General features: G+C 38.0%; 1 protein-coding gene across 3 annotated transcripts in view; it reads right to left on the reverse strand.

Moving 5' to 3' along the window:
- The window catches only part of kiaa0825 (KIAA0825 ortholog), a 119752-nt gene that overhangs the window by 35022 nt on the left and 71697 nt on the right, over positions 1–13033 (reverse strand). For 2 of the 3 annotated variants that reach the window (XM_026931278.3, XM_026931275.3), the window contains one exon: positions 10–212. The exons of the other annotated variant lie outside the window; for it this stretch is intronic. In XM_026931278.3, the coding sequence (XP_026787079.3) occupies positions 68–212 (145 nt within the window). In that variant the 3' untranslated portion in view covers positions 10–67. Of the gene's footprint in view, positions 1–9; positions 213–13033 lie in introns of those variants that run through there. 3 annotated transcript variants of the gene reach the window in all.

Raw genomic sequence — 13033 nt, forward strand, 5'->3', positions numbered from 1 at the left:
CCAACACTCACAGGACACACTATCTGCCCTCTTCCACATACATGAGTTCAGAGATGCCCATGATTGGCTAGTTTTGCTGTGAGTGACAGGGGAGAGAGAGAGAGAATGCTATCCCAGAGAGCATCAGCCAAATTTGCTTTCCTGGACTACCAGCCATGGACGGCTCTGGCATCATCAGGATTCGAAATGGCGATCTCCGGATGATGGTGTCCCTGGTGACAATCGGAATGAGATATTATTGACAAGAATATAAACATTTTTCTCATCATAACATGTAGCACTGACAACAGATTAAACTTTCATACTACCTATCCTATTAACACTGGGAAGTTTCCAACACCTGAATATATATATATAAAAAAAAAAAACAATTTCAATGCATAATTTTCAGGATTTTTCAAGAGTTGTAATTCTGTATTGCCATTTCAACATACCTATACCACAAAGTAATGATAAGGAACAGCCGTGGCTTTTAAGAGTTTCTGTTTGTGTATGATGTGCTGTAAGATTACTTAATAGATGATTATGGTTAAGGTAATTGAATAGTTAATTTATTTTGATACTCATTAACCTATGCTGAGCATCCATTTTTTATAACCTTAAATTTTATAACTATCATGAATGCTGTGAGGTGGGAAGTATGAAGTTCAGAAAATACCCCAAAGAATGTTTTCCTGAACGCAGCATAAGAAATTACAATATTCAGTCATAATTCAAGACCTCAGAGCTGTGTGCAAATTTAGTGTTCTTAAATAGTGAATATTAGAGTGGGCTGTTCATATGGAATTCTCAGAAATATGCTGAATGTGGAAACAGAGGAAACTAGCAGATGTGTTATTTAATGCTCTTGTTGCGGTGGAGAATAAAGAATAAAGAAGCTCATCTAAATAAAGGTCAGATGTACGTAAGGAAACTGTGAGGGAGAAACTTCAGCGCACTACGTGGCCCGAACAGAGACCCCTCCAGCAGTCAAAGTAGATTAGCATCAAACCACACACACAGTGAAGCAGAAACATAACACACTAGCACATTGCCCTCACACACACACACACACACACACACACACACACACAGAGAGAGAGCTCCAAATGAGATCTCTTACACCAGCCCTCTGCTTGCCATCCATTTTTAATGGGCTGATTAAAAGCATGGCTTCCCCAATGAATCACACCACGCCTGAGAGAGAGACAGAGAGAGAGAGAGGGAGAGAAAATGAGCAGAGGAGTCAAATGGGTTCACGGCAGAGGAGGAGACAGAGGGAGAGTGGGCAAAAGGAGGGAGGGAGAGAAGGAAGGAGGGAATAGCGAATGCAGCAGTGATGTCTCTTTTGAAGCATTCACAAGGCCACACAGTGCTAAGGGCATGACTGAGGAGAGTGTAACACACACACACACACACACACACAACACAATGCTAAAGCAAGCATACTGCAATCTGAAAACAAGGACCCTCGTTATGAGAAGCAGGACACATCAGAGGTGGTTTATTCTCTCAAGGTTGGGAAACATGATTGGCACTGGCGCATATTTAATGTTCTCCTGCCCTCAAAAAAAAATGATTTATAAACATATAACTCCTCTTAAAGGGCCAATTGTGATTATGTAAAAAGATTTTTGCTAATTTTCATTTCGTTAAAGGCAAAATCCACTCTAAATGAATGACATCAATATTGGTCATCAATATGTGATCTTCAGTGATGCGAAAGCCTTCTGAACTTCTTTCATCGACAAGTCTATTTTCACTTTGGTTAACGCTTTCCCACAATGCCATTCGACGACCTGCTGGTGAGATCTATGCTGCCTACGTGGTACTTTATAAGTGGTAATTTGCAAGTTGTAATGGCGTCATTTCCCACCTTGGCACGTTCGAAGTGTGAAGTGGAAAAAAAACATGGATGCCTCCATGAAAGCTTGTCTTTTGTTTGCTCTGTCAGAGTATGTAAAGCTCCTAAAAAGCTACAGCTATAGGCCTGAGTGGCTATTGGTGCTGTTCTTCTATAGTGAAAATCATGCAACATTTTGGAGTGAAATTGCAACACAGCAACAACAGCAGACAATAGCAAGCAGCTTAGCAACAAGCTAGCGGCTAACGTTAGTGATAACTCCAATGTTGATGATTAGAAAACGGCGATTTTTCAGAAAACAGCAATTAGTATATGTATATTAACTGCTCTAAAACCAATACTGCTAAAAACTCATTTAAAAGTGTTCATACGCACCGCCATGTTGATTTTATGTCATTCCGTATACGGGGAAGGAGCTACCAGCAAAATCTGATCATCATCACTTATATCTTTGAGATCACTGAATTTTTTTCTATTAAATTCTGTTTTAACTGAGCTAGTAATCTTCTCTGCAGCATCAGAGCAGCAGACAACCGCTAACGTCTCACACAAAAATACAACACTAACCAACAAATTAAACCAGAATTGCTAAACACATCACAAATACTTCAACAGAGTGGAGTTTTCCTTTACAATGGTATTAGTATCACTGAATCAGCGAAAAAAACAAAACATACTCTATATGCTAAAACATTGACATTGTGAGTCACCTTGAAAATCTTGTAAACAGTAGTTCACAGTCAGAGATGGAGAGTTGGATTAGTGAGTTAAAGCATTTTTAGACACATATAGTATGTCATAAATCATCACACCTTAGGCATGAAGGAAAGGCCAGCTAGTATCAATGTCACTGCTGAGACACAGGCTTTATCACACACTGAAAATGGAAAATAAAGCTGGCAAGCAAAAGGATGTAATCTAAAAAAATAAAGAAAAGGAAAGGATTCAAGAGCTAGATGTAACTGAAGAGGTAATATTTTACTTGAGCTAGCTAATTGTGAATTGTAAATAAATTCACATATTTACAATTTATTTTGTTTTAATTTGATTTGAATCTATTTATTTCTGTGAAGCTGCTTTGTGACAATGTCCATTGTTACAAGTGCTATACAAATAAAATTGAATTGAAATTGAGTTGAATTGAATTGAAGTTATTTTAGCTAGCTATTTTAAAGTTTTGTTAGCTGGCTAGTTGCCTGACAGAATGCGATCTTTCATGGTCGATTGTAGATGGCATGGGTTAGCTCTATTTGTTCTGTGCAGTGTTTTGAGCGGCGCCAAAGCAAAAGCCCCATAGCCAGCAGTATCTAGCTATCCACCCAATGTTAGCTAGCTAGCTAAAACACAACGCAGATGTGTGTGTTTTGTTGTGTTTAGTTTAGTTAGCTGGCTTATGTTACCTGTAATTCTTTCATTTTTCCATCATAGTTAACCAGAAAGGGGTTAAAATATGCAAGTCCCCAAAAGTTACATGGTATTGCTTTAAAACGGAGACTCTATGAGAAAAGTTTTTAGCAAATCTCACTAAATTTCTTGAAAATGTAAAATATGACTCAGTTACTCTCTCGCTCCTATCTGCGACAAAAGCAGGCTACTTTACTAGCAGCTAACTAGCCAGCTAGCTAGGAGGGAAGGCAACAAGGCATGGGAGTGTTTTCAGTATCAATTTATATTCATACAACAAAGGCGTAAAGATGTTATAGTCTTTCTTGGGCATTAAAAACATACAGAACAATTTATTATCGTTGATTATTATTTATAAAAAAATTACATTAATTAAATTACATTTATGTAATCAAAAAATTACCTTAATTAAATCACCTTCACATTAATGTGATTTAAATGTGTGCCAGTGTACAAATCCATCCAAAAGTGTTCAGTTCACATTTTAATAATAATAATAATAATAATAATAATAATAACAGTTAAACACGCTACCTCAAATAAAGAGCAAGTTAATCCACCAGAGACACACACATGCTCAGTCTGCACTTCCTCTAAGCCATAACCTGCTTCCAAGGTCCAGTCCCCCTCTTAGTGTGCACCACGGGTGAGGGATAAAAGAGAGCAGACGAGAGCCTTCTCATGCCCCATCTCGCCCGCTCTCATCCTGTGACCTTGTGCCAGGCCTTGTTGTGCCATGGACTAGCTTTCTATATGAGACCCTCGAGGCCCTCTACATAACCTCCAACCTTCCAGACACACAAACCTACAGAGGACAGAACTACAAAGCAGGAAAGGCCATGGACAGTGCAGTAATGAGATTGACTGTGTCCAAAATAAATAAATAAATAAAATAATAAAAACCTGCAGAGGCCTGCATCAGGCCTGCAGAACCATACACACTCAGACTCACAAGCGTTTCAAAAAGAGAGTGAATGTGGAAGTGCTCAGGCAGGTCACACTTGCTGATATGATTTGTATTAAAGTAATAGCTTAGCTTAAAAGTATTTAACATTTAACATGTTCATGTTCAATCATCCAAAAGATGCTTGGCATCCCAATTTAGCTTCTTTAGTCTTGAACTGTAGCTACAAGATTAATGTAGTTATATAACTACATTCCTGAAATTCCTCAAACTGTAAGTATGTGATTCTGTATGACATCGTATGTGTAATCTGTACAAATGGACACAAGGACATTCCAGAGATATAAAACTCAGTAGAATCAGCCATCTTGGCACCAGAATCACTCATTGAATCAAAAATGGTTTCCAAATTAATTTATTTTATATTAAGCCATTATTCTGATCAGAATTCTGTTCAGATGGTGGTGATTAATGTTCTAACAGCACGGTTATAGACAGTTATAGGCAAATCACAGGTTTATATTAATGCGAACTAATTCAGAGGGACTTGTAAAGCAGATATCCCACATTATTTTATTTTTTTAGCTGTTATTTTAGTTAACATTATTAAAAAGTTTGATTGTTGACAGGCTGCTAACAGATTTCTGTTATGAGGACATTTATTTTTGACATTTATGAAAGGAGATGCTAGTAAGCATTCTGTAGCAGTCAAATCTAAAGCTGTTCCTTTGTGTGACATAAGAAATGTGATGTTTGTCCCGAGAGAGAGAGAGAAAGAGAGAGAGAGATTTAGAGTCGCTATGACGTAACTGATGACACACTAACTTCCGCTGATGCTTCACAACAATAAATGTAATAATGTAAATAAATGTATCTATAACAAATAAAAATGATGTATTGTTCTTTAATAAATAAGAACATATAATCCTTGCCAAGCTTCCATACACCTTCCTAACACATAGTTTGCTAACAGACTTTTCCTGATATTTTATTAAGCTGTTTGTGTATAAATTATATTACTATGGCATGCATTTGTGAAAAATCAGAAATCTCATTTTTTTGGCCTAACAATCACTTAAAGTCTCAGCTTATTAGTTATTAATCATATTATTAAGTAACTATGATCAATTATTCAGCTGCTACAGTGAATGTAATAGGAAAAGCGTGTAGTTATGAGAGTGAAGAATGTGAGTCTGGACACGCTGATATATTCTGGGAGTTTAAGCGGCAAAGAGAAAAAGGTAGAGTTGTGATATATTCTACGACTTTGAAGTGTAGTTGACGCGTCTTTTTTAAGATGTTGGATCAGATGTATAGCATTTACAGTAGAAATAATGTCAGAGTGGTCCGCATCATAATTATTTTCCTAGAACAGCATGCTCCAGCGTGTTTTATTCCTTACATATTATTCCTAAACTCTCCTCATTAGATTCTGTCTCTCAGTAAGGATGACAGTGTGGAAGATTTCTCTCCAGCTACATCAGCCTCTCAAATGAGCCCTTTCAGGTCCACTGAAGCCTCATCAGCCCCTCTTTCAGACTGGCAGTGCTAAGGCTAACCACTAACACTGCCGCTAACGCTACTGGCTCGGCATATGTTCCATTCATCGCTGCGTCACTCTTCATTTGTAATTATTTCCTCCTTTCTTCCTTTTCCGCTCGCTGCTCACTCTGTCTCTGCTGGGACGATGGAGACTGCGGCAGTATGATGACCTGTTCCAGGGTGTTAAATTTCTTGTCACAGTTGAGGAGAGAGCGAGTGGAGATGGCAGCCACTGTCAGACAGACACTGTGATGCATTAAGAGTATATTAATTATCTATTTCTTGAGTGCATCTAAGGAGGACCAGACATGAAGAAGCTGTTACACGTTACAGTGAGCGTGTGATACATGAACAGCATTTTAAGGAATCAGACATGGTGGATAATGGAGGAAGCAACTAACACCACAGAGGCCATCACACCACTAATGAAACACTAAAGTCTAAAAATACATAAAAGATGTTTTATCATATAATGTGTAATATAATTTACTTTGCATAGAAAGATATAAAATAAAAGTTATATGGAACATGTTAACTACCTTAAGACATGCAAAGTCCTAAAAGGTAAAAAGAAAGAAATAATGGATATTTAGTTGTATCTCATTGCTAAAAATTTTATTGTGTAGGATGTTGCAACTGTAAGAAATCAAAAGCATCTTTCTTCTTCTGTTTATAATTTTTCCGGCCCTGAAATTTACTCCACCCCCAGCCAAAACAGAGAGCTCAGCTCCACCCCAACTCTTCAGGTATATGTTGTTTCAACAGAGTGGGCGGGATCTATGTTAATTGTTAAATTTTCTGAGAGGAGGCGTTATTTAACATTTTTGGAAGGAGTCTCCAGTGTCAGTGCTTCGTAGCAGACAGAGTCAAAGCTGTATCTTCGAGATTACGATTTTTTTCTTTAATTTTGTAAGTCTAGGCTTACTTTTATTTTTTATTATTTTAAATATTCACCTCTCACTAACGTTCTGTACTTCTTTTGTTTTGTTTCGTACCCAGTCTGCTTTCAGGCAATACAATAACTGCACTAATTGAAAGTATAAATACCAAAATATTCACTTCATAGTGATGAGGACCCAAACATGAGCCAAGCTTCATGAGTTACAGCTTCTAAAGCCCAGGCTTTCTGCCTGCTAAGAATAAAATCTAAAGGAGGAATGAAGAGGTGAGCGCGAGTTCAGCTTGGGATTAAAAGGCTACGAAAGTTTATGTATTGCTTAAAGCTTAAGACAGAAGGCTAGGAACAAAAGAGCCCAACAGATCCTGTCATACCTTTCATTTTCCTCTTTCTCTCACCAACTCATTCACAAGCGCCTTAGAGCAACAAAGGCTTAATCTTACTCCAGCCGCATAAAGAAGAGCATGGGATGGTCTCACAGTACGGTGCGTGGGAGTCAGACAGCATGGTGAAGTCACTCAGTATGAGCGCTAAATTCTAGGAAAAAATCAATAGGAGCGAGGGCACCAGGTTACATTGCGCTAATGACCACAGTGAAGACGGCATCAAAGGCCTGAAGGAATGCGTAGATTCAGAGCTGAATCTTTGTACGATTTCATACCAGGGCTGTCCTTAGAGCGATAAAAATCTATACAGCATTAACGTTTAGTGTTTTCATGGATATGTTATTTAAAAAGCACACATAAAGAAATATATTTAAAAATCTCACCCTAGTTCTCATGTATAGCATGCTAAGAGGCTTTTACCAACAAGCACACACACACACACACACACACACACCTCCATACTGCAGAAGACACCTGCTCGCAGTCTGAAGCTGGGCTCGGGGCCTGCTGCTCCTCTTCCTGAACAAGCAGGCTTTTAATTTAGCTGCTGCAGGCCCACACTACGCACACTCGGCAGGCGCCAGAGTCAGAGCTGCCAGAGCTCCACACACCAACCTGTCTGAGAGTGAAGAGGAGTCATACAGAACCTGGGTCACCTGCAAACCCTCTGGCACCATTTCCCTGCACAGACCTCTACACAGGATCAGTTACACAGAGATGCACCTGCAGTTCACAAGTTCATTAAGGCTGTCAAGTTACTTTAAATAATTGCATTTATATGTTTACCAGGGTGTATTCCCACCTAATGCACAGTGTTCCCGGAATAGGCTCCGGATCCACCACAGGATGACCAGTATAAAGCGGTTACTGAAGATGAATGGATGAATGAACAAGTTAATATTTAAATGCAATGGATAATTAATTATAAATTAGTAGTGACACGAACTGAAATGAAAACTATCTGCTCATGACATAAAACACAAGAAAAAACCATGAGAAAGCAATATTTTGTCATAAACATTTATGTTTAAGACCTATTTTTATTTTTCTACCCCTATTTATATTTTAATTCTGATTTTAATATTTTATGCTATGAATAATACTTTAAACATATATACATATACACACACACATATATACTGTAAATAGATAGATAGATAGATAGATAGATAGATAGATAGATATGTACTTCTAGTGTGCAAGACAAATAAGTGCTTTTGGGAAATAACTAATTACTTACATGTAAAATCATTTTCAATAAAATAGACACACCATTTATTTATATTTTATACTCAAATGTTTAAAAATTTATACATAATTATTATGACAGCTTCATCGTAGTTACTGAACAATTTATTGCAATTACTAAATAACTGACTTTAATAAATGATATAACTGAGTAATATACGCACAAGGTTAAATATACAGTATGTATAGTATGTATGCAACAAATTATTTATTCTTTTAAAAATTAAAAAATGTATTTATTCTCAATTGTTTAAAAATGCTGCATTTTCAAACAATGTAAGACTTATTGGATTTATACATATATATTATATTCAGGACTGTTGAATTCTGGATTCTGATCATCGGAAGGTGTTGATTGATTGATTGATTTTCTAAAACAGCAGCTCTGACTGTAGCACTGGTTGCATTAATGTTGTTTTAATGTTCACTTTAATTATCATTTCTACAGTAGAAATACACAGGGACCTGTATGGTGAAGCTTTCTGTGAGATGATGTTTATTTAGCATTTTTGGAAGGAGTCTCCAGTGTCAGTGCTTTGTAACAGTCAGAGGGAAAGCTGTAACTTTTATAACTTTTGTAAGTTTTCCCACATTGAGAAAGTCTTTGCTGGGCATCACAGTTTCTTTATAACGCAGCAAGCTATTTTTTTTCCCTATTTACTTCGAGTGAGAGAAAAAAGAGAAGCCGGTGAAGGAACGACTGTTTATAGCTGTTATAACGTAAATGGTAACAGGAACTAACTTGTTTTGCAGTTGTTCCACAACATGTTTCACAAAAGCAACTATAAATGAATAAAAGGCACAACATGGCATTCATTAATTAAACAATTGTTGGCAAATTGTTGTGGTATAAGAGGAATAAAACACTTCAGCATTTGCTGTTACTGGAAAATAATCCATTTCAGGGTGGTAACCATAATTCCGAGTGAGACATTTGAGTTGAGTCTTTTCATCTACTGAAACGTCATTTAAATGCTGATAGTAATAATAATAAAATTATATAGCATTTGACAATATTGTTACATAAGTATATTATAGTTACATATTGCTTCTCTGAGTTATGAACTGTCATAGCAAACACACAGAGATACACTACACACACAACCAGACACAGACAGAGTAGGTCCCTTTTCTGAAGTTTACCTGTATATGATATTAATTTTCCCTCCGCAAGGAGCTAAAGCTGGTAGTCTGGGCAGTAAGGAGGGACGGCTATAACCAATCCAAGAGCCATCAGTTCTCATCGGGCCTGGCCAGACCTCTACATTACTGCTGCCCTTGCGCTTATAGCTCTCTCATTGCACCTGTCACCAGCGCCTGACAGCACATTACCGGCCCTGTGGCTTAGCAGCCGGGGTCCAAGCATCGCCCCCCCCTCAACACAAGCCTTGTACAGTGCCACCTCACAGCCTCGATAATAACATGGCAGAGGATTGAGAGAGCACACACGTTACACATGTCCAAAATAACCACACAGTATAGGAGATGTGCTCAGGGAAGATATGGACTTCTCACTGGAAGAGAGCAAGTAATGGTTGTGAGTTATTTAGGTGAAGTTAAGGAGGCTTTGTGTCACATTAAGATCATAATCTTATCCATCATCTTGAAGGAGAATCTCCATGTACACACAGTCAGCAAGCAAAGCTTCACACACACACACACACACACACACACGCACGCACACAAGCATGACTGGGGATAACCAATGAATTGGTTTTGCTGCGTGTCTGCTGCGCCTCATCAATGTAATTGCTGCATGTCTGTCAAAGACAGTGAGTGTGAAAAAGTGTCTTCCTCAGCTGCCGCCGCCGCTTGTTTTGTTCACGCGCGCTCTTGTAAAGCGCCAGAAAATAAGTGGCATTCGGTGAATGGCGCTATTCTTCTCCTGACAGCTTCATATCTATCAGGTGACGGAGGGCCCCAATAGCCTACGCCACTCTCGCAAACATCTCTGACAGTGTGTTAAACTCCAGCCTCCGCCTTTCACTCACACGCGCAAAACCCTTCTTCAAAAAAAAAAAAAAAAAAAGCACACTTGCATACACTCTTCCCTTATTGCCACAGACACTCTGAAATGATGAGCTCTCTCCTTCCTCCAGCAGTTTGGAGTTTGTTTTTCTTTTCGTTTTTTTTTTTCCTTCGGGCAGTGAGAGTTCTGCGTTCTGTGGTCCTTGGTGAATAACTGCCCCCTTTAACCTCCCCCGTCAGTGTTGCTTCATGTTGCTTCATTAATTGAGCTCATCAGACGCCTCTTTGATGCCCACCCCCCACCCCCCCCAACACACACCCGACCACCAATCGCACAGACAAATAGGGGAGTTGCCATGGAAACAGTCCAGACAGACCAAAGCTCCTCTTGAAACATATTTGTGTTGGAAAAAGGGAGAATCCCCTTCTCTAAAGAAGCTCTGGATCAATTCACTGATTATAAAGAGAAGAGAGTGAGAGGAGTGAGAGAGAGAGAGAGAGAGAGGGAGAGAGAGAGAAACCTGGCTAGCGGGGAAAGGAATCTGTAAGCTAATTATTCCAGCTCCATCTTTATTAAGATGGAAAGAAATGTAGCATCATTGGGTGCCGCAGTTTAATCACTTTACTCACTTTTCTCCTTCCCAGCAGTACTAATGGTCAGAGAGTAGTTTAGATTTATTTACATTGTGATTTACTGCACTACTGAAGTCAAGCTTTGTCAGCAAAGGTAAAAAAGTAGTATTTTAATTAACAACTACAGAAAAATTAGTTGAGAGAAAGACTTACACCATGAACAAACATCATCTTAAGCACTGATGTCTTCTGAAAAGCTTTTTTTTTTTTTTTTTTTTTTTTTTTTTTTGCATAAGCTTAAGTAGTTAACAATAACCTCCAATCCTAGTTTTGCTTAACTGTCATACACACAGCTGTGAGCTGCCTTGTGAGTCATTGCTCTACTGTATTCTCTTCCCTGAACAAAAGCTGTGATGCTTAGTCATGAATACGACAGTATGACTTTTTTTTTGATTTCTCAATTTTTAGGAACATGGTTTGCATTAATTTAAAAAACCTATGTTCTCTAACTTCATATATTACTAAATATAATCTAAAATGACAACGCCGTTTGGTCTTCTCAGCTTTGTTTTGTATTTACTGCTGAAATATATATATATATGTGTGTGTGTGTGTGTGTGTGTGTGTGTGTGTGTGTGTTTCTAAGTGAAGAGGCTTGGTAATGTATGGTTACTGTACTTTTAAGGATAATTCTTCATTTTTAGTTTTCAATTTAGTTTACTGTACTGTAAACTGTACTAGACATGCTGAATATTAAACCGTAAAATATGTGGTTCTAATAACTAAAATAGTAATTAATAAATAATTATGAATAGAATTATTAATAGAATGAATAATTTTGTCCAGATTTTTGTCCAAATGTATCATTCATTATGTACTTAATGTAATATTAGACATTATATGATGCAATATGTGATGGTACAAAGTCATATGGCAGGCCCTGATAAGTTCTGATAAGTTCCCTCTGAAGTGAAGCCTGGATTAATTCTTATTGTCATGAGCATTCAAAAACTATTTCCGCTACAGTGGCCTGTGTGTTCATCAGCGGGGAAATCTCGCATCCTTCACTGGTCTCTTTTAAAGGGCAAACTTTAATATGCCATAATTAATGCTGACAAGATATATGAAATATATGGATTCATCATTTAATGAAACCATTTTGACTTTTTTGAAGTTCAAACAAAAGGGTATGGATTCATCAGCTAAGAACCATCTGAGTGCAATCACAAGATATGAATTTTTGAACTCATTGTCAACTTTGTTTTATATACATAAAGTCCCACTTATTAACAATTAATCAAAAGTTCTAGAAGTAAACAAATGCAAGCAATTACAATGCAGTGCATTCAGTGAACAGATGAATAATTTAGACTTCAACGAAAGAAGACCATCAATAATCATGACCCACCGTCCAAGCGTGGTCGCACAGCCATGAGCTCTCTGCTCCCCAATGCTATATCTCATTAGGCCGGCAATGTTAGCTGTAGGATTGCTCCACGTTATTTTTACCCGTGAATTAACATATTCCCCCACAGTGTGCGTAGCTGAGACGAACCCTTGGCCTCCCAGAGCGCCTGCCTGACCACTGCACCCTCTGCAGCTGCCCAAGTCCATGCATCTCAAAGGCTAATTCCCTCCATATTTAAATAACATATTAAAGTTTCATTGCTAGCACCTGGGCGAAGCTGTGGCTCTGCCAGAGAGAGGGGGTGGGGGGGAAGAAGTGGCTGGTTGTGCTTATGGGACAGGGAGGGAGGATGCACGCAAGCACACACAAACACAAAGCGTTAGCCAAGCAAGCAGCTGAACCTGAAGATTTCAAGAGCTTCCCTGTATTAAAGTAGTTATGAGCTGTATGTATAAGCATATATGAATATTACAAATTCATACTGCATACAAGTGCAGTCCCAAAAACATAGCTACGTCACACTGTATTATCACTCAGATCCAGATCTTTTCAATACATTCTATCAGTCTTAGACAAAATCATGGTTAAGTCAGTCAGTGTGTCCTGGATGGTCCCTATTGACAGCCTGGGTGAATGAAGCACTCAAAAACCACTGCTGAATTATGAAAAAGACTATTTTTCCTATTTGACAAAGTCACTCCTGCTTGCGATCATGTAAAGCTCACGACAGAGTTTAAAAAAAAAAAAAAAAACATTCTGGCATGAAAAATGAAACATACAAGATAAATCAAATTAGCAGAGCCCCGATATTAAAATAATAACATCTACCTCTAGAATAAATGGGTTTTATTTCCAAAAT

This window comes from Pangasianodon hypophthalmus, chromosome 24 (assembly GCF_027358585.1).
Source record: "Pangasianodon hypophthalmus isolate fPanHyp1 chromosome 24, fPanHyp1.pri, whole genome shotgun sequence".
Taxonomy (NCBI): domain Eukaryota; kingdom Metazoa; phylum Chordata; class Actinopteri; order Siluriformes; family Pangasiidae; genus Pangasianodon; species Pangasianodon hypophthalmus.